The sequence below is a fragment of the Rhodnius prolixus genome, unplaced genomic scaffold (genome assembly GCF_049639745.1).
Source record: "Rhodnius prolixus isolate KJV_2025 unplaced genomic scaffold, Rpr scaffold_13, whole genome shotgun sequence".
NCBI lineage: Eukaryota > Metazoa > Arthropoda > Insecta > Hemiptera > Reduviidae > Rhodnius > Rhodnius prolixus.
This window is the reverse complement of record NW_027411583.1, coordinates 7,512,434-7,535,637: the sequence shown is the minus strand read 5'-3', so window position 1 is coordinate 7,535,637 and position 23,204 is coordinate 7,512,434. Positions and strand designations below refer to the sequence as shown.

General features: G+C 37.6%; 1 protein-coding gene across 5 annotated transcripts in view; it reads right to left on the bottom strand.

Annotated features, from left to right (window-relative positions):
* LOC141448053 (uncharacterized) overlaps positions 1–23,204 on the bottom strand; it is a 485,150-nt gene that overhangs the window by 93,831 nt on the left and 368,115 nt on the right. For all 5 annotated transcript variants that reach the window (XR_012454811.1, XR_012454808.1, XR_012454809.1 and 2 more), the window contains exons 3-4: positions 17,948–18,065; positions 948–1,120 (exon numbers count right to left, since the gene is read on the bottom strand). Coding sequence is in view for 1 of the 5 variants with exons in the window: in XM_074116093.1 (XP_073972194.1) it covers positions 948–1,120; positions 17,948–18,065 (291 nt within the window). In the remaining 4 variants the exon portion in view is untranslated. The remainder of the gene's footprint in view (positions 1–947; positions 1,121–17,947; positions 18,066–23,204) is intronic.

The window sequence follows — 23,204 nt, the reverse complement described above, 5'->3', positions numbered from 1 at the left end:
TTTGAAAAGCGCACAGCGTATTTGTTTCATCACGATGATATAAAACGGAAGGACACAGGAATATCAAGTATCTTGAGGTATTACTGGATCGTGGCCTGGACCTTCCCCCCCCCCCACCACATAAAGGATAGAGTCAATAAAGGGCAAGGGAGCCATTCGAGTGCTATTCCCGCTGTTCTGCAGGGACTCTAAAACTGTCCCTAAAGAGAATAAACTCCTCTTGTACAAGGTAGTGGTTAAGCCCATGTTACTTTATGTCTTTGTCCCTCCTTTGAATTTGGACATATCGATCCAATCATCGCCTCGCTGCAGATCCTGCAAAATAAATTCCTCAGGCTTTTGACAACTTCCGCCCGCTACAGACCGTATTATAGACCTACACTCTTAACACCAACATGGACTATATGTAGAACACTACATGAAGTACCTTGCTATACTGGTTTTCTTCAGTAAGTGTGAATCAAGTCACAGCCACCTATGCAGACTAATAGGGGACTATAGTTTGGACACGGTGCACAGGCACACAGGAGAGTTAAGGACTCACTGAAGTCAGACTTTCCTATCAGCTGAGGTTCTTTTTTCGAGTTTTTTGCCTCATTATTCAATTTTATGATGTATATTTTTTACAATTTTTGTAATTATTATGATGACGGTTATAGTATTCGTACTAGCACTCCATTGTACATACGTATGTATTTATTTTTATGTAATATATATTCTTCCATTAAAAAAAAAAGTAACAGGTAAATAAAATATGGTGGAAATAAATCTTTGCCAGAGAAGTCTTCGTCTTAGATCGATATATCGCTCAGAAAACAAATAATTAAACAAACTTATGGATAGAATAACACAATAAAGTAACTTATTTAAAGAAAGTACGATGAAACGGTGCCCTGTTTAAAAAAATTGAAAACATAACAACAAAAATTAAGCCTCACAAAAATTACCTGGATAATAAACTGCCGATTTCCTGACAGTATAATTAGCTTCTGGTATCCTAAGCACACAGTCGAACGTTGTGGGCGACATCAGATCTTTGTCGTCTAAAGTCATTGTGGCTATGATGTCGTAGACTCCATTTCTGGTTAGGGTATCAACGTGGACATGGCCTTTATCTAGCCTGCAAATATATCAAGAGAAAAATACAGGAATTAGTTATCAAAATATTAAGTTGAAGATCTTTAAATAGTTTCAAATAAGTTTCAAGATGTTCAGTGGAAGTCCAAAAAAAAAACTATGTGCTAAAAACTTGTTGCATATTTTCGGGAGTTTTAAGCGCTGAAATGTTAGCCTTTTTGTATTCACTAGCATTTCAAGAAGTGGAGAGAACAGCATAAGTGCAATAAGTCTCGGAAAATCGGTCAAGGAAAACCCTTTTGACTGTCGTCACGAAGTATAGAATCACGCTGAACGAGAAATTACAAAAATTGATGGCGACTTTTTACAACATTTCAGCATGAAATGAAATTTAACCCTCAAACCATAAGATGAATTTTCTTGACACGAACACTAAGTTAGGGTCGGATCCGACCCGATACTATATTTTCTTGCTTACAGTGAAAAACTCAAATATAACTCAAAATAACACATTTATTTCTATATAAAATGTATAATTTTTTTTAATAAATTGTATAATTTTATGGCACAATTAACTTAGAATAGACTAATACATGAAGAACTGAACTTGAAAAAGGAACCTTGTCTCAATAAAAATAAAACAGTTTATAAAGAGCTTGAATGAAAATTAAAGTAAAGTAGTGGTGTGGTAACAAAATTATCACATTGTTAAGGAAAAAATCATTTGATTGTTCGCCATTATCAGTGGGAACAAGTAGAATAGAATAGAATAGAAAAGAAATTTATTATTCTGGGACAATTGTCCCCTAAGAATAAACACAGGTACAAATAGAGGCCTTAATAGTTTGGCATGTGATTAAACAGAAATTAAATAAATAAATATTTACAAAAGTGAAAATATAATAAGTGAAAATGAAAGTAAAAATAAAATAATAAAACAGCAGAAATTAAGGAAATGAATTAAAACAATTAGAATTTCGGAGGAAGCTGAATAGAAAGGAGATAACTGAATAGACGGGATTTAAAGATGGATAGGGTAGGAGCATGGCGGACAGATGAAGGCAAGGAGTTCCAGAGAGAGGTAGCACGTATGAGGAAGGACTTGTCAAAGGATGAGGTACGGTGAGAGGGAATATAAAGATCAGATGAGCGAGATCTAGTGTTACGGGAATGGATGGAGGATTTAAACTTAAGGAGTTGAAAAATATAGGAAGGCCTTTGAGACTGGATGACTTGAAAAAGGAAAGAAGCCAAAAAATATTGGCGGCGATAGACAGGAAAAAGCCACTTCAACTCATCGTAGCAGTGCGAAATGCGAGAGTCTCTGGAAATGCTGAAAATAAATCTTATGAAGCAGTTCATGAGGCGCTTAAGCTTAGCTTCAATATCACCAGATAGACCGCCATACACTAAACAACCATAGTCGAAATGGGGGAATATAAGAGAGGAAACTAGGAGTTGCCGGGTCTTAATTGGAAAAAGATGACGGGAACTATTAAACTGCTTAAGGATATGGATGGAACGGCGAGAGATTTGGGAAACATGGTTTTTCCAGGATAGGTTTTGATCGAAAGTGATACCAAGGAAAGTAGGACATATTTTCCAATCGTAAGGAGTAATTCTTTTGGAAAACGCTCGTTTTTCAGTCTTTTTTCTTCTAGAGGAAGCGTCAAGGCAAACGCAAGATTCTTGAGAAACGTCGAACGTGCATCTCCAGAGTAACTTTCTTCATTTTTGTTCCACTTGTGCAGGACAAAACGTATAACGTTAATACCAAGGTCGGGTCGGATCCGACCCAGAATCTGACTTACTAAAAGAAATACAAACCTAGAGAGCGGAGAGACCCTTACCGAATCGGCGGAAACAGTGTGGCCTCTTCCTAAGGACTCACAGAAAGGGTATACCAAGTCTAATAGCTAAGAGTTAATTGTGGGGGGGGGGAACAATGGATGCGGATCCGACCCGCATCTTGTGGTTTGAGGGTTAAAAAAAACATTATTTAATGATCTTCGATGATTCTTAACCATAAGGGGCCCACACACAAAGTGTCGTGTAATATGATGGTGGAAGGTATTTTGGAGTAAATGGTTGATTATTGATGACGCTGAATTCAGAAAACCAAGAGGAAATGGAGGACGTAAAGAAATACGATAGATGGGAGCCCAGAGAAAAGTAAAGGAAAAATTGATGTAAAGAAAAGCTGAAGTGGTATGGACACCTTAGGAGGATGCCCCCCGGAAGTTGGCCTGAAGAGCCTGAGGAAGTGAAACCCTTCGAGGAACCGAGGAAGAGACCGGTAAAGAGTATGAGGAAGGAAGTTACAATTACATTAAAATTCTATTATTACCTATAAATCTATTTTTATAACAATTAATGAAGTATGTACCTTTATGATGTCATTAAAAATGGGGGTTCATCGTAATCAGAGAACCAGAAAACATGTTTTTCTAAAAAAGGAAAACCCAAATTTACAAAGTTCAAAATCACTGTAACAATTCTGAAAGACTACATCAACGAATATATCCAGAAGTACAAAAAAAAAAGAAAAACTGGATTAATTATAAAAGAGAAAATCCTCCACAAAAAGAAAAAAGTTTCTCCTGTAATGAAAAAAAAAAAAATAATACTGGCAGAGCATTGATTATTATAACTAATACAAAGTTAGAATGTTTAATAAAAATTGTGGCGTTTGTAAGTTATGAGTTTATTTAATCATGAAGAGTTTTAATTAAAAACTTCTGCACAGCAATAAACAAAGAAATCAATTGAAACTCCGGAAGCAACTATATCTTGTATCCTGTTTAATTTTATATCAGACAGAGAGGGAGTTTGCTACAGTTTCTTGTTTGCCAACTTCCGCTGAGAAAATGCAGGGAGATATAGATCTACCAGTATCAGTGCAATATTTACAGGAAACAAGTCAATTAACTTTTAATTGTGAAATTTTGAATAGTGACGTCATTGATCTGTTTGAATAAAGGGGAAAGGGAAATTCTCTCGCAATTTCTCTCCTCAACGCCATCAATTACGTAATTAATAAAAACACCTTATTTCAGTTCATAAAATGAATTTTGAAATTTTAATCAATGAACCCATTTACTGTCTGACCTGGATTTACGGTGGGGTAAATGACGAAATACATTGCCCGAAAGTTCGAGTTTACTATTACTAGGTAACATGTACACGAACGATGAATTTCAGCCGCATTCACACCTTGATTGGCACTAAGAAAACGGAATCACACAGCGCGTATTTTCACAGTCGGCGGAGACATTTTCTTTGTACTCACAAACAAAACTTAAAAATGATAGAATGTTTCCCGTAATAGCGATTAATTTCTTTTTGACTCAAAGCGTCACGTGACCGCAGCACTGCAGCGACCAAATTTCAAAATAATACTTACTTTAAAAAAAAAAAAATAAAACGCACCTCCGTACAAATAAATGGAGTACCCCTAATGTCTGAACAAACCTTTCTATATAGTTCCAAGGATATTTAGGATGGGATAAGGAGATGGTATGAAGGGAATACAGGAAGAGGGTTTAATTTAAAGGATATGTTCAAATATTTTTGTGTCTACAAGAAATGGAAGGTTTAATAAGCAGCTGGCTATTTCGCGGCCTGAGGTTAGTCAGGAAGAAAATCTCTATAATGGAGAGGAGATTTCAGCAGATGGTTTTAGGGGTAAAGAATTTACTAAATCTATGAAAGAGATTTTAAAGAAGAAGATTCGATTCTAGAAGAGCGACCAGAGTTAGTTTGCAGCAAGTCGTAAGAAATTTGTTCTATATTGTCTGGGGAGTTTTTCTTGTTATTACTAAAATATAGGTCAGGCTCCAAGGCGGATGATGACCCACTTAGTAGAGGAGGAGTTGATTCTAGTAAAGACATCATCAGACAGAGAGTAAAGTAGGGCAAAGTAGTCTTGTCTAGACAGTTTACCAGAACTCATTTTGGAGTCGGTGTGTTTGTTATACTGGAGGAAAGAAGGCAGGTATTTGATGCGGTTAATCCAATAGGATAGTCTATTGAGGAGAGGTAGTCGAGCGGTTAGAAGCGAGACCTGTATAGCTAATATGTAATGTATTGTGGTACTGGGTTCGATTCCCGGTCTTTAGGCCTTAGATTTTATTTTAATATTTAATATGAGGAATTTACAGTAAAGTATGTTTGCTAGTCGCTTACAGGCAGGGCCGGATTTACCTATAGGCTAACTAGGCTTCAGCCTAAGGCCTCAAGAACAAGGGGGGCCTACATTCAAATTGTTAGTAAAATTAAAATTACGCTATTCTAAAAACAGTGAACACTAAAACACTAAACCGGAAATAAGAAGAAATTCTACGCATATGACTACGAGTAATTAACAAACATAAAAATGTATTGGTTAAGATCAATGCGTTCGGCTCATTCGGTCTGTTCGTTTGTATGAGGGCCTCATAACTGGAATAGCCTAGGGCCTCTTTTCATCTAAATCCGGTCCTGCTTATAGGCTAGACCCGCAACGCTGAGATGTATTGCGGTACTAGTCTAGCCCTTGGATTTCATTTAATGGTTAATATGAGAAATTTACAGTAAAGTATGTTTGCTAGTCGCCTCCATCCACAATACCTAATTTGGTAGTTGGACGTAAAGCCCGCCTGAAAAAATAGGCAATTACTTCACTTTTTTACTGTTAGTCTATTGAGGAAGGATCCATTTTTTAGTAGAGGCTAGCTTTAGGGATCTCTTTTTCCTGTTTAGTTCTGCAATCTGGTTTACCTCAAATCAATTTTTAGCTTCCGCTCAAACTCGAAACTCAACAGTACTATATCGTCCGCGTTTTGAACGATTACCAAGTAACCGCCGGGCAGAGTAATCCGAGTGTATTGATTGTACCAAATGGACCACAAAATTGCGGATTTATTTTAGTAAATGCAATAAAATGTCTACACTTTATTCTAGTACTTCATGAATCTATCAGGCGATGAAGTAAGGGTGAAATCTAGAACCCGTAAAGCGCAGCCATAGTATATAAAAATACCTTTTTCTCCTTTTTCCCTTTACAAAATAAGCATTTAGAAGGAGGACGCGGTAGATCGTGAACTTAATCAAGTACTAGAGAGAGGAGTTGCAGGGCAATAAGTGGGTCTTGCACACCTGATGAATGCGCGCCTTCTTCCACACAGCCCTAGTCGTTTCAAGCTCGTGGAAAAACATTTTCTCTCTTTGTTCTTGGTTCTCTTTCCTTGCTCAGGACTTCCAAGTTTTCTTCCATTCATGGCCACTAAACCCCGCCACCAACACCATTGAACAAGAAACCTTACAAGAGAGTTCTTTGCACACAGAGACAAACAAAAGGAGTTTATATTCGGTGTTAAATTCTTGGAAAAGACTTTATGCCAGGATGGTGAACGGTAGCGGTGTGCAAGAGGAGGAGTGGAGGTAGGGAGAGAAGAACTACCGAGAGAAACAGGGAATTCTATAATTTTTCTTCTCTCAGTAAAGACCAACGCATCTCCAAACAATTCGTTCTTCTTAAACTCTTCTTGCGGCCCTTCCTAACACCAAGAACCGCGCGTGGTGGTAAACACTCTCCCACATAGGACTTCCTTCCGTCCCGATTTTCACCACAACACCCACACAATGACACAGACACAGGGGAGGCTTAATTCAGAAACTACTAACTCACCAGCTGTTTCCTTTCACACTAACACTCTATTTACAACAGCCACAACTGAGAGCTCACCACCTAACCCATGTTTACTCAGCTGTACCTCCTGGTAAAACAGTAAAAACCCAAGCAGGGAGGATGTAAGAAAGAAGAGGCAACCACCGACTGAGAGACAAACAGCCCAAAGCGGTAGGGTCTTAACCATTTCTTTTGACCTACTTATTTCGGAAGTCTCTTTTTTGTACAAAAAGGAAAACAACAAGCTTTTTAATATTTTCACTGTTTTACCCATTCTCTCTCTCTCTCTCACTAACGATAAAGATCTGAGAAAAAAGGGACTTTAGGGAATAGACCGAGTGCTTAGAAAATAATAATCTGGGAGTGTACACTCACAAGACTGTCTCAGTCACGGCAATTCTCAAGCCTCCATCTCAGCATTCTCCAAACTCAGAACACGAGTATGTGACCTACACTCAATTCTCATCAACATTACAGTCTGTAAAACCGTGCACTACACCGAGATGTAACCTTACTGGAAGCCAACTGGAAATCACTTTCAAGAATTACTCAAAACATAAAAATGTAATAAATAAATAAAAAAGAAAATGACACATTGAATAAAAAAAAAAAAAAGGTTATAGATCACAGGTTATAGTTTTGAAAATTCATTGAACTAAACATTTCTACACGGATGTATGGACTTCTCAGTGGCAGAGACGATGTTTGTGAGCGAAGTGTTTATCTGTCTAGCTAATGTGGTGGGTTATATTTTCTTATGGTTATAATCTGATGACTGTAATAAAGCAACTGCCTTCTTAATCGAGTTTTATGTAATTTTTACAGTTAATTGTGTTTATCCTGTAGTTAATTTTATATAAGGATCTTGCGATTTTCTAATCATTTCTAATATATTTTTAGCATTTTCTTTGCCTAATATTTCCCAGCGTTGTTGGTACTGAAATCATGGTTGACGGAGAATTTTTTCTGTTATTCACTGCTCTAAATGCTGTGAAATCTGTCCAGGGTACGCGGTTAAAATTTAGCATAATATTGGGCTTATTCTGTCTCTTTTTGTGTGGTGGTCTTGCTTTGACTATCTTTTCTTACTGTCTTCCTTTTACGGGTACTTACTGGCCCCACAGTAATGTGTAGTACAATCTCTTTTTGTGTGGTGTACTTGGCTTAGACTATCGTTTCTTACTGTCTTCCTTTTACGGGTACTTACTGGTCCCACAGTAATATGTAGTACAATCTCTTTTTGTGTGGTGTACTTGGCTTTGACTATCTTTTCTTACTGTCTTCCTTTTACGGGTACTTACTGGCCCCACAGTAATGTGTAGTACAATCTCTTTTTGTGTGGTGTACTTGGCTTTGACTATCGTTTCTTACTGTCTTCCTTTTACGGGTACTTACTGGTCCCACAGTAATATGTAGTACAATCTCTTTTTGTGTGGTGTACTTGGCTTTGACTATCTTTTCTTACTGTCTTCCTTTTACGGGTACTTACTGGCCCCACAGTAATGTGTAGTACAATCTCTTTTTGTGTGGTGTACTTGGCTTTGACTATCGTTTCTTACTGTCTTCCTATTACGGGCACTTACTGGTCCCACTAATGAGCACACACATCCCGTTCTAAAAACGTTGGGCTGGCAAATGAGAGACGGACGTGTTTTTAAGAACACCTCCCGAACAAACAGAGTCCATAGTTCAGGAACTATCATCAATGATGCTATTACGTAACTAGATGTTCCGTAAAGTTTTCAAGAAATGAAAAGCGATTTTTTCGCAGAAGGTTCAAGAAAAGGTTTTTAAAAAAGAAAGAAAGAAAAGAGCAGCAAGAAATTATGTAGGTGACGTCACTTAATGCAGCAAAATGGAACCAAGTGAAAGAGCGGTGTGGGGGGGGGGGGAGAGAGAGAAGAAATAAAGAAGTCAGATAACAGTTAAGTTATTGACGGAACCCAGTCGTGTCGTAAAAGGGTGCAGCAGCAGAACCCAGTCCCCCCCCCTAGCCACATAGCTTCTCCAGGAGGGAGCCCTAACTTCCCACCGCTCAACATGCCAGTACCTCATACATATTCTACTGGCGAAACCATTTTAAAACGATCTACCTCCACAGCAAATATATATGTATTTTTTATCTCTTTTCGATAAATGTAATTTTTTTCTTTTTCCATTTTTACCATTCCCCTCCTCCCTAGCCAGAGAGCCACCTGCTCGCTCTATAAATATAGGCCGACGGCAGTCTCTTATACCTGAGATGAAATAAATCCATCGTCAGATTATCCGTTTGCAGATTTCATTCTATTTCTCTGTGGGAAGAAGAGGAGTTTTTATTACCATTCTAGATTCTTTTATAGTTCCATTTTTAATGTAGTAAACCCCTTTTTACAAAAAAAAAGAGCCGTTTTACGGTACAAATGGTACAAAATATGGTAGCTTGATTTTTTTTTTTACAAGAATCTAGTTGGGAACAACATAAACTGTTTTTTTTTGTCAGGATAATTTTAGGGGTTACAAAATTATACTTAAGCCTAGGTTGTTTCCATTCAATGATCCTATTCTACAGTTTTTGAGTTTCTGAAAAGAGCGTTACTAAGTTCAATAACTGGGAGAGACAGATCTCTGGGTTGGTCCAGATGTAGCAATGAATTAGAAACGATCAACCAAGAAGACAGTTTTAATGATGATACTCAGCTATCTTTTTGTTATTCAGAGTTTACTTTCAGTATTTTCTAAACAAATTCATTTGCTGACACGCTCAATTTGCGCCCTAAACGCAAATAAAATTGTACCTACCTTCCCTATATTTTTTAAATTACAAACACAATAAATATTACAATATAAGAATATATAATAAAATATGACTGGCTAAGTGTTTTAAAAAGTCAAATGAAATAAAATATAATACAGAGATGAAAATGAATGTATTATTCGCGTGTTTTGGTTTTTTAAAAAGAGTTTGATAAAATAAAATATACAACAAGAATATATAAAACAAACAAAGGGGATGAAAAAAAAATATTGATGAATAATAAATTAGGTTTAGATTAAATGGGAAAATAATACTGATAAGCTAGTTTTCTATTTAGCTTTTCATGAATATTGGGTAACAGTGGAAGTAAAATAGGATCAAAATAAATTTACAATTTAGTATTGTGTGGTTGCTAACATACAGATCTCCAAATTCCACTAATCTCCGAACTTGCCAAAATTCGATATAAAAATTTTCATCAAAAAACTCTCATTTCACCCTCTAACCCTTTAGCTGCAAACTTGTCTTCAACTACGGCTACCCTCCAATCCTCGAAGACGGCTGAAGCGCCGATGGCCCCGTGACCAACTTGGGTGACTAATGGCGGCCGTCACTGGATGACCATCATTCACGTCTGCCACGTTATCTATACATACATTTATCTCATTTACTTATTGTACCCTGTACTCTGTACTCTGTACTCTGTACCCTGTACTCTGTACCCTGTACTCTGTACTCTGTACCCTGTACTCTGTACCCTGTACTCTGTACCCTGTACCTTCTACTCTGTACTCTGTACCCTGTACTCTGTACCCTGTACCCTGTACTCTGTACCCTGTACCTTCTACTCTGTACTCTGTACCCTGTACCCTCTACTCTGTACCCTGTACCCTCTACTCTGTACCCTGTACCCTCTACTCTGTACCCTGTACCCTGTACAGGTGTAAATCTCAATAAAAGGATAAATAAAAATTAACAAGATTTAGTATCTTAATAGAAATGCATCTACCTATACCGGAACTATCGTCACTACTGAAAGGCAATGGTGTCAATTAATTCCGCTTCTGAACTGAACAGAACCAGTTCTGTTTCTTCTTTATCTTCCTCTTTCGTTTGACAGGAAATGAATCATGACTTGCTATACGCAGGCTGCTCAGTAATGAGATATATGTAACTGTAAAAAGTTACAATACTAACGCAATTTAAATTTACAATCAGCGCGTTAGCGCTATAAGTAACAGTGATAACCGAGTAACAATAAATAACAGAAGTATACGAGTGGAGAAGTTACCTCCAGTGGTAACACTCCAAAACATTAGACTATTAGTCTACTCTCTTCACTTGAGAGGAGATCACGAGGCCACTGTCTCTTAAGGCGTCCTGTCCGGTTTATCAGGAAGAGTTCTAGAAGAAAGATTTTTGTGCTAGAGGATTTATATGAGATTGCAGGCTGAAGTAGAGTTTTCTGTAAACAGTGTTTCAGCGACTTGTGTGACAAAAAGGTCAGTGTGTATAGTGACCCCCAGGTTGGGAGACATAAAATGGTGCGTGTACAATAGTTCCAAGTATTTTAGATTGAAGAGATTGAATCCTATCGAAGATTTGTGCGTTATCCTGAAAATCTAAACCAGGAACCAAAACCTGGGGTTCTTTTTCAATTAAATTATTCACCCCCTCCCCATTGATGCAGGCGCAGGGAGGAAAAAAGCAGTGCACAAGTGTGAAGGGAACTGTTGACGTAACTACAACCCAAAAAAAAACTTCCCATAATTATTACATGACTCTGAAGTCACATCAACAGGACTCACTCTTCCCCTAACCAATAATATTGAAGAAAAAAAAAAAACCCTTCGTCAGAAGAAATCACAATTAAATAGGGGACTTCAGAAAAATTTCACAACAATTAGAAGCACGAAAATTGCTGGAGTAAAACAGGAAATTACTGGAATTTTGGGGAGCAACATTTCCTGCAAGACATATACACGTAACAGGAGCATAATAATTTTTTTTTCTGCTGCTTTCCCCCCCCCTCTTTATGCAAGACTACTACCCCTCCTTATTATGACTATAATTTAGCCCAGACTAAATTACAATCACCATGGAGATGGTCGCGACCAATTCATTTACTCCAGCCAGATGAAGGAACTTGTATTAACCTGTCCAATCCAGAAACAGCCTTACATAATTTATTCTTTTCCCTTAATTTCTCTGTTTTGCAGAAGAGAGAAGGAGTCAACTGAAAGTCCTGAAGGAATGGGAGTATGGGTACGAGTCTTTTTATGCTAAAAAAAAATTGTTTAAACCTTTTATCAACATTTTGCAATCTTTTATCCGTATCAATGCTTCGTATTTCGTACAACCTAATCACCAGTTATTGAATTTCCATCCAAGTCAGGATAGAAGACACACCACCAACCTCTGATACTAAAAATATAAAAATGGTTATTAAGCGTAAAGCCCCAGAAGAAGAAGAAGAAGAAGACCACTAGTCCCTTAGGTGGAAGGGTTGGCAAAAAATGAATAAATAATTATGACTGCAATTGGCTGATATTTTTAGATCAACGAATCAAGTCACCAAAAAAAAATGAACAATAATGCTACAAACAAATTCAAAGATTTGGTTAGCAGGAAAAATTTGCGAAGAGGAAATGAGAAGTGGGCGCCACCACAGAACAAATTGGGGAGCCAAACAGTATCCCTGAGTACTGTGAGGCTTACCGGCCAATATCTTTACTTAATCTAAGTTATAAACTGTATCAGGCTCAGCCGCCAATCAAACTGTTAGAACGAACAAGAGGAAGTACAAAAAAAAAATAATAATAATAATAAAAATAAATAAAAGACAATTAATAAAGAGTTCATGCTGGCAAATTACGTAATATTGTTTTTAATACTTAATAATTTATTATAGCATTAACAAAATAAAAAAAAATTTTTTAGTATTTAATAACGTGTGAAACACAATCGCGTGACTCTATATATATATATATATATATATATATATATATATATATATATATACGCTCTGCGTGACACTATTCATATTGCCCCCACCCACACTGGTAAATGGTAAAACGTAAAACTCTTTAGTAAAACAAAATTTATAATAAATTACTGTAAATAGGAAATAAATATTTTGAGAAATAAATCTTTATGGTCTGAAAAACGAATTTCAGGTGGGGCTTAACGTCCAACTACCAAATTAGGTGTAGTGGACGGAGGCGACTAGCAAACATACTTTGCTATAAATTTCTCATATTAACCATTAAATAAAATCCAAGGCCTAGATCGGTTATCGAACCCACTAAACCAACAATACATCTCAGCTTTGCGGGTTTAGTCTATATTCGCCTAACATACTTTACTGTTTTCTCATATTAACCATTAAATAAATCACAAGGGCTAGACTAGTACCGCAATACATCTTAGCTTTGCGGGTCTATAACCGCTCGGCTACCGTGGCGCCCTGAAAACGAATTTTAAGTAATATCAACATTCACAGCCTCCTAGCTCTCCCATCCTAATCCTCTTGTCCAACAACTCTCCTCTCCTCACCTTCCCGACAATCCTCCTCGTCGCTTGAAACGGAAGTGGCCTAGAGATCTATTGTGAGTAAATCATTGTGAAAGATTTTCACCAGTGGGTGATTGCTCTAACCATGACATTGAACTGAACCAGTATGATCAAATTTAATCGATACAGCATTTGTTGCAGTTGTAAATGTGCAAATAAAGTGAAATAAAAGTAATATCAATGGCGGAATAGTTTTTCACAGGATAAAATTTTGTATCCTTGGAAATTCTTGGTTCGAATTTTGATTTTCAAAATAAGTTTCGACACTTTCGTCTACTTAAAAAAGATTTTGCCGGAAAATAAAACAGGAAACATTTATTTACGTATTTTAAAAACATCGTCAGGGACTTGTGGGGTGCGCAGCAGCTTTGTAAAATTCTGTGTTCGTTACACGCTGACGATACTGGGCCATTCTTTCACGCAACTCGTTCAGAATCACATTTTACCTAAATTAAAAACCTCACCACCGCACTCCAGATATGCTTGTCAATTGTGTGTACTCTTTGCACAATTTTGAAAGAAACCGAAGATATTTTGCACTTTGTCGGAATATGCCCGATACCTAGCCCCCCCTTACAGGCGGCAATATTTAGGAAAAAAAGAAGAAGTGCTCTCAGTTGATGAAATTTGCAAATAACTTGATGGCAAGGACTGGTCTTTGTTCTGTAAATATCTAAAAGATGCCCTACATTATAGAAGATTGTTGCTGGAAGAGTTTCTTTAATTAACTTCCGTGTTCATCACCTAAAGGTACAAATCTGTGGCTCCGTGCAAGAAGTGCCAATGTCAAAAAAAGGATTACGAGTGTACGTCCTCTTTGGATTACTTGGTGGGGGGGGGGAATATTGATGCTAAATTTTGACATTGGCACTAGTAAATTTTAGTAACTCACGTTACTACTTTGAAATTGACTTCGGCACGGCACTCCTTGCAAGAAAAATTTGGATGGTTAATATATCAAAACAGATTTTTTACTCATTTTTACCAAAATCTGACATTGGCACTTCTTGCATCAAGCCACAGAAATTTGTTTTTTCCCCCTTTGTTAATTTTTTATTAATTACGAAAGTAAAAAGTTGTTTGTAATTCATACATATATTATCAACTCGGCCGAAGGATTCTAGTCAAGCTGATAAGTGCTACTGATTTATGTTTATCTACTTTGAATAATGTATACTTTATCTTAAATAAATGCACTATAATTATTATTATTATTGTTATTATTCATGCAACTCGTGGAGATTCCGTAACAGCTTCCTTTCATTTACCAGACACACACTGACAACCATACAGAATCTTGGGGGCCCCAAAAAAAGTGGCGAATAAAAATTTAACCTCAAAGGAAATGCGAATAATATTACATTTTCACTCTTCGGCGGGCATCTTCGTCTTTCCGTTAAGACTATATTCAGTTTAATTCCTCTTCCTAAACTTGGTTCGCTATTCTGGAGGGGATGTACATCGACTAGACAAACGAATTGGTCGACTACGACTTGGCCTTAGATAAAGCAGTTGATCGAAACTATAACAGGGGCGTAAACTATTTGTATAAACAGTACGTATAATCGACGTGGACTCACACATACATACTTGGAACTGTAAGAGCTTATTAACAACCAAACTCTAAAATTCAAAGAAAATCACGGAACTTAAGGAGTTCTGTACTTTGAGGAACGAAAAGTGGGTGTTCTAAGAACAGTGTGGTGGAGTGACCAAGACTTACGATATCCATCGGACCCTGAAAGACCCGCACAGCTCTCTGGCCTACTGAATATCATTGCTTAGCTGCATAATGCTGGAGAACCCATAGAATAATTAAGTCCAGGTTTTTGCCTCGTTGAGGGGGACGAAGAGAGAGAAGAAAGACAAAAAATCGGGTTCCGCCCTTCTTTGTTTCCGGCAGGGAAGCCCTACAACACCAACGATTGGCGTTATAACTTGGCTCAAGTCCAGCCAGGTGGTGGTTCTCGCCGGGTTTGTAAAGAGGAAAATCTCCACACTCCACTTCTTGCGCTATTGTTTGTGGAGAGACCTTCAATACCTTGAACACTAAATTACCGCGAGAATAATATCTTTTCGATTGCTGGGAAACTGAACCATCAGCCCATTTTCCCCACTTATTTAGGAACTGATGATAATTTCCTCTCCCTCCCTTTAAACTTATTTTCCATTTTCTTTTTCGTTCAAACGAACATTTTGGGCCAAAAAAATAAGTTTTGAAAATAGTTTTACGTCGACAGAAAAATGTAACGTCAGATGATTCAGATATCCATCCATTCAGCTAATCAGAATTCACATTATGACGTTACATTTCGTTCAGGATATCTTAAAAAGAATGTGGAGCAAATTTCTATTTTAAGTAGTCACCAGAAATGACCCGTTTTGTGGTCAGAACAACTCTAAAAAAAGAAAGGAAAAATCGTGAAAAGCGGAAATTTGATGTTACGTCCAAAGTCCATGTCAATCTACAACAGGAAGTGATTATTATTTTTTTATAGCCACTCTTAGTGAAAAGAGCAGACACTAAATATAAAATAAAACCATTAAATACCTTTTTACAGGAATTAGTTTTGCACATGAAAATTTGAAGGAAGGATCTCTGGAAGAGAGGTGATTGCTCGTTCCCCTTTAAGGAGCCATTTGATGGTCCTGACTCTCGCAAATATCACTGAGGGAGAAAAATAAAATCCCAAATTTCCAGGAATGAAACAAATGAACAAAAAAGAAGCCTCACAGAGGGAATTCCTGCGAGCAGACTCCGACATCACTGATACCTCAGAACTCACAGATTGTCCTCGGAAAAGAAAGAGAACCATTCTTAGTCTTTGTATTGTCAATATTTTTTTTTTCAAATTGACACTGAAGCGATCGTTGTGATTGAGAAGGTTTTTTTTTGGTTACATTCTAAAATAAAAAACAAAATGAAGAATGACATCTGCCGATGACGTTATATTTATTCTTGGAAAAAATATTGATGACACAAGAATAGGGCTCAAAACAATCCACCCTAGCAGCTACCCCCCACTGCCACTTACTGTGGCCAGCTGGTCATTCCTCAATGGACCCTCCGTTTTCAACGAACACAACAAACAACATTCTGCTGCAGTAACAGTATAAAATCTCTTTTATGAAAATTTTGGCCGAAGATAAAATACGTATAAAGTAGGTCAGTGTACCGTGAAGGAAGATATCACCCCTCTCGCGCTTGTTCGAGAGGTGATGTTTGGGGCAAAGCTCCGAGAAAGGAAACGTTACGGATTGAAGTAAAAAAAAAAAAAAGTTAGAATAGAATAGAATATGTAACCTGATATTGAGGGGATTTTCACCTGGATGAACAATGAATGGGGATGTTTTGGATGATTGTAATCATTCCTGCAAAATGGAGCGGGATGCTTTGGATGATTAGATTAGATAGTGCCTTCCTCTTTGGATCTTGTAGACGAAACCTCCTCTACTAAGAAGGTTGAGGACATTCCCTTTCTTTCCTCTGGCTCTACGGTCCTCGAAGGACCTTGGCCTCCTCTAACACCTTTCCCCAAATTGTCCTTTAACTCGCCTATGTCGTGCCTTAAGTCCAATCCGATTTTCCTTTCCTTGAGGTTTCGTAACGATTAGCTTTTTCTAGGGTGGGGTTGTCGGCCCCACGCCCAACCCCCGCTATTTTGGAGGACCTAAGATTTTTTTATTCAGGGTTTACTCCCCAAGCCGAAGCAATCATCCTAGGGACGGTAGCCCTAAGGTGTGTAGTGTATATGCCTTGTCTGAAAAGTGTCTGTGAATGTCTAGTGGTGTAATGAGTTCTGTTCTGATGAGTGGGCATGGTGTACTGAGCTGCGGCACCCGTGTGGACGCTACTCCCCAAGTAACTATATGCCATAGTTACCCCTTGCGGAAAGGCTGATTGCATCCTAACTGGATGGGCGATGGGGCCGCCAACTCCCTACGCCTGTTGAGGATATTCCCTACTAGTTCTTTTTGCGCTAGTATCTCCTTTGTTCTTAAAGTTTTAAAGTTTTTTTTCGATTGCAACACAATCGAACCACAAGTGAGAGCCCCACACTCTGTACAACGGTTCCGAGCTGATAAGCCCCCACCTTATACAGATGACTATGCCCTATGTGTACTATGTAAATATATATTGGGGTGTAACACAGTATATGTTGCTCATGTTCATGCTGTTACGCTGGGATACCTGCAGGGACGCCAAGTACCCTGGAGAAGTTAGGCTAATCCACTACTTTTGCCCCTACGGGGGGGGGGCTTTGGGTGATTGTAATCATTCCTACAAAACGCAGCATCAGTGGTAGTCCCAAGAATTCTTTAGTGAAGAGCTTATTTAAGCCGAAATAGGTTTGTTAGCTTCGTTATTAATTTCAAGTCATTGCATAAAAATCCAAGACTGGAGTTTTTACTGAATGTTCATTCAGTACTTCTATTTTCTAAGCCTAGTTAAGGTTAGTCAAATCTAAAGGATAGTTCGTATAGATACGAGAAATCGTCAAGTATCTAGAGGTCCAGGGATAGACCGTAGATCCAGTTAAACTGAGGAGGTAGTAGTTTTCCCTTTTTAAAAGTTGTGAAACTTCATTCCCTTAAAAAATCTTTTTATTTTCCATTTGCGGCACACAGCATAGTTCACACAGGACCTCTAAAGTGAGGAGGAGTTGCAAAAGCTAAATCTTATGCGCATTGAAGAGCAATGCAGTTTTTGCGCCCTTGGATGGAGAATGCACTTCCGGTGGAGTATATTATACAGATAGGTGCAAGGATACTACCTTTTTAGGTCTCCAGAGTAACGACTGATTATATTTGGACCAAAAAAGACCAATTCCATTCATTAAAGGTTAATAATTTACAGAAATAACAATAGATGTCGTTAAAGGTTAGCTTACCTATCACTTGTTGATATAGTCATATTTGGTTTTGGGTAAACACCTTCGGCTGTACACCTGATGGTAACCTGATCTTCCCTGGGTTTAATTTGGATCAATTGCATCGTCCTCTCAGGTACTGCAAAACAAACAATAACTATGAATTATTATTGATCTTAAAGAAAATAATTAATATTCATTGACCCCCCCACCACCTCTCTTCAATACTCTCAAAAATGTATTGATCTATTTAATGGTAAAATCCATCATCATTTTGAGACACCACGTAATAATAAGTGGATGAAAGTACTTGTTTAAAAAAAAAAAACGTAAATAATTGAGATGGTAAATTTTGATTTCCCTCTGGAATAAAATCACAAGATTTACTTCAAAAAATAAATCGCAGCATCCATTTATAATCTCTCACTCTCTCTCTTAATCCCCCGCTCCATATCAAACCCTCACCGAACACAACCCTTGCCTTTTCAATACATTGACACAACAGCTAGCAGATTATCACATTTTCTTGAGTTTGTTACTGAATATAAGATCTCCCATTAACTTTTACACTTCTTAAAAAGCGCCCTTTTAACATGGATTAAAAGATAAATTTATTGAAGAAAATTCTCTGGAAATTGGAAAACTGCGCAAAGGTGTCGCTTTTTTTATTGGGGGTAATTTGTGAAAATTCATTAACATTTTGAAATCAAGTATTTTCAATTAATGATGGTGAATAAACAAATTTGTTTAGAAGATTTTACTTAGGCGGGGAAAGAAAATTTTTGAATTCAAGTAGAGCATCGGAAAAGTCATATTTCTGATGTTTTCAGCGTAAACTGTCAGAAAAAGGGGATGAATTTAGAAAAGTCAGAATGAAAAGAAAGTTGTTATTTTCACTTTTCACGCGCCAAACTGGTTTTTCCCTACAGTTTGCCCTACTTTAAATCAGCTTTGTTAAATATAACTTTACCCAGTAAAGGGAGGGTGGAGAACCACCTTCTCCCACGGAGTGTCTAACTTCCCGCACCACTTTTCCGCCTTTCCCAGCTAGCTACGGCTGTCTCTGTCAGTGGTGGTGGGGTGGTTTTTCCTCCCTAACACATTCTGCACACACAACAGCCTTACTGGAAAACGCCATCACCCGTTTTCACTTTTAAAGTTTTTCCTCACACTTGCTTTGTGGCAGCCAGTTTTCTGAGGGGAGACGGTGGAAAACTCGTGGTGAAAGTGTGGCACATAGGAAACTAACTTTAGGAACCAGGTAATAACTTGGAGGGTTGGCTAGTAGTAAAAAGACATGTGGGAAAAGATCGGTATTTTTTTTGGGGGGAATTTTCATAAAAAATGATTGGGATGTAGAGAGGGCAGCTATTCCAATTTGTAACTACGCTTCCAAAAATGAGTGTTCTTCGGTGAAGAACAACGAACTGCGAACAAAATAATAAATAAACCTAAACTGGAAAAATTCCCTTCAAAGTGAAAAAAAGAAGAAGGTCGCTTTTCTCGGCATTCAGCTACCATTGTTGCTAGAATGAATCTCAAGGCAGCACTCAAGATATCCTAATCTGAAGAAGTCATGGAGAAGGATGTAGAGTGCTCAAGATATCCTAATCTCAAGAAGAATGTAGAGCAAGTGGCTGTAAAAACGGCTAATTTGAAATGCATGAACCTTGGTCAATAAAAGGGGCTGGTAGTTTTCCACCAATACATTGGCAATTTGAGGCATCAGGAGCCAATACAGTAGCTGGTACATGCCAGTAAGTTTTTTTTTTTTTTTATATATATATATATCTTCCAGCCCTCAAAAACAAATACACGAACCTAAGAACATAAGTACAATAAATAAATAAGTTGACGGGCAACAGGACAGATAGAGGAGTTAGTTCCACTCTGGGTAGATAGCAAAGAAGAAGATCAAGAAGAAATGGAGAAGGAAAACTCTTAACAATAAAGAAAAAAGGTTTCATTCATTTTTTGGGGAAGAATTATTTTTTTCCTGCCGACTTACCCTAGTCTTAAAGACAATCCTTCCATCGTGGAAGTAGGAAACAAATACCATTCTACAAGAAAGAGTAGAAAGATAGGTAAAGAAGATAAAAGAAGGCCAGAGAAAGAGATGGGGAATACTCTGCGAAAAAGGGTGGTAAAGAAGGTATAATAATAACCATTTAGGGTTTTACCGTTTACTCTCTCTGGCAGGAGTAGGGGGGGCCCTCCTAGAAAGCCAGAGGATTGCTCTCTAGTTCATCCGCGACCTCTTTCACCAAACTCCTCTCCAGAGTATCTTCGGCGCGCTTTATACTTCCCTCTTCTTTTACCCTCAAATTTTTCTCTCTCTTCATTTCTTTGTCATTTTATCAGTATAACCGCCTACTTCTCTCTCAGTTGTTATTCAAATTTCCTGGACAATTCACTTTTTTCCTAGCTTTTCACACACACACACACACACACACAAAAAAAAGGGGGCTAAATCCAATGATTCTTAGTTTTTTTGGAAGATCTTGAATTTTATTCCACATAAGCAAATAGCAGTGTAGCTCTGTTTGAATGGAGTTGCCCAAAACATAACAACGCGTTCCCTTAGCAAATAAAATAATATGAGAAACAAAAAAATGTTCAACAAAAATAATTGTAGCAGTTTTATGGAACAACAGTGCATCCTGACGATGCCATGAAGAACAAACAAACCACACAGTTTCCCAGAAACTCTAGACAAAAGAATAAAACAGGAAGGCAATTTAAACCGTCAAGATATCGTTAAGAGAACAGGAAATATGTAGGGCTGGATTTTGGTGACGTAAGTTTTGGCTGCGATTTTCCATTTTTGATTTATGGTGGAGAACCTCCAAAAATTTCAATTTCCGGTGGAAAAAAATTCAAAACCCAAAATATGCACGGACACACATGTTTACTAATGAAGTTTTACAAGAGAACATTTATACCTTATGCACTAAACAATTTTCGAGACCTGTGAAGCTAGTATGTATTGTTTGGTTTAGTACTCGTAGGTTCGATTCCCGGGGTCTTAGCCCTTGGATTTTATTTTAATGGTTATATGAGAAATTTATAGTAAAGTATGTTTGCTAGTCGGTTATAGGCTAGACCCGCAAAGCTAAGATGTATTGCGGTAATAGTCTAGGTCTTGGATTTCATTCAATGGTTAATATGAGAAATTTATAGTAAAGTATGTTAGACTGTTATAGGCTATACCCGCACAGCTAAGATGTATTGCGGTACTAGTCTAGCCCTTGGATTTTATTTAATGGTTAATATGAGAAATTTACAGTAAAGTATGTTTGCTAGTCGCTCCCGTCCACAACACCTAATTGGTAGTTGGACGTTAAGCCCCGCCTGAAAAAAAAGGCAATTACTTAGTAGACAATATTCAAAGGTTGAGATTTTTTTATTTTATTTTACGCCCCTTTTAAGAATATTTGTATCCCTACAACCGTGTACTACAACCCTGATCGATACTATAAGACCTTACTTTATTATTTATATTTTGAAGACATTTTTTTTTTCGTTTATTGTGCTACAATCAGCGCATCAGCGCTATAAGTAACAATGATACAATAGAGTAGTAAATGATTAGGTAACGAGTGGAGAAGTTACCCAATGGTAACACTCCAAAACATTAGAGTGGTTAGTCACTCTCTTCACTTGAGAGGAGGCCACTGTCTTTTAAGACGTCTTGTCCGTGTTATCAGGAAGAGTTCTAGAAGAAAGAATTTTAGCTAGAGGATTTATATGCAGTTTAATAGTTCCCGTCACCTTTTTCCCAATTAAGACCCGGCAACTCCTAGTTTCCTCTCTTATATTCCCCCATTTCGACTATGGTTGTTTAGTGTATGGCGGTCTTTCTGGTGATATTGAAGCTAAGCTCAAGCGCCTCCATGAACTGCTTCATAAGATTTATTTTCAGCATTTCCAGAGACTCTCGCATTTCGCACTGCTACGATGAGTTAAAGTGGCTTTTTCCTGTCTATCGCCTCCAATTTCTTTTGGCTTCATTCCTTTTTCAAGTCATCCAGTCTTAAAGGCCTTCCTATATTTTTCATCTCCTTAAGTTTAAATCCTCGATCCATTCCCGTTACACTAGATCTCGCTCATCTGATCTCTATATTCCCTCTCACCGTACCTCATCCTTTGACAAGTCCTTCCTAATACGTGCTACCTCTCTCTGGAACTCCTTACCTTCATCTGTCCGCCATGCTCCTACCCTATCTATCTTTAAATCCCTTCTATTCAGTTATCTCCTTTCTATTCAGCTTCCTCCGAAATTCTAATTGTTTTAATTTATTTCCTTAATTTCTGCTGTTATTTTTATTTTCACTTTTGTAAATACTTATTTATTTATTTATTTTCTGTTTAATCACAGGCCAAACTATTAAGACCTCTAATTGTACCTGTTTTTCTATTCTTAGGGGGACAATTGTCCCAGAATAATAAATTTCTTTTCTATTCTATTCTATACGAAATTGCAGGCTGAAGTGGAGTTTTCCGTATCGTGTTTTCAGTAACTTGGGTGACAAAAGGAATGTTAAGGTCATTGAGTATAGTCCCCAGGTTGGGAGATATAAAATGGAGCGTTTACAATAAGTTCGAAGTATTTTAGATTGAAGAGTTTGAATCCTTTGGAGATTGGAGCGTTTGGTTGAACCCCACAGCTCTATTCCATACGCCCACAGATGGGTTTCAAAATAGAAGTATAAATCAGTCTTTTGTTGTCCAGAGAGAGTTTTGATCTATCGTCTAAGAGTCTTTTAAGTAGTCGATAGCGTCTGTTTAGTTCTGTTCTTTTAAGTCTAGTGTGGGGATTTTGAAGACAAAGGTGCAAACTTAAAAAAAATCCTTCTTGCCAAACTATTAGCATAAAAAAAAGAAGTAAAAATCGGACAGGAAGTAAATACCAAGTGGAGGGGATGGACTTAATCAAGAAAAAGGAAGGAAACCTTCGAACAAACCTGAATACACAAATATGGTGGTTATAAAAATAAAGAAGGTTATAATTTAATAAAATTTACGACCGACCAACAAGTGATATATGTATGATGTAATAATATACCTCCACCATCCACCTGCTCCACCGCCTTCTTTTGAGGGTTCGTTATTTCAGTTTGGTCGTTAGTAGAAGGAGTTGTCGGGAGAGGGCGAGGCCGGCAACAGCAGAAGGTTGTCCCTCATTGAGACCCACACGCTCTGCGACCTACAGCTTGATGAAGGGTGTTTTGGGATGGTAATTACCGGGTTCTAACTGTGACGTACTGCAGAATGACGC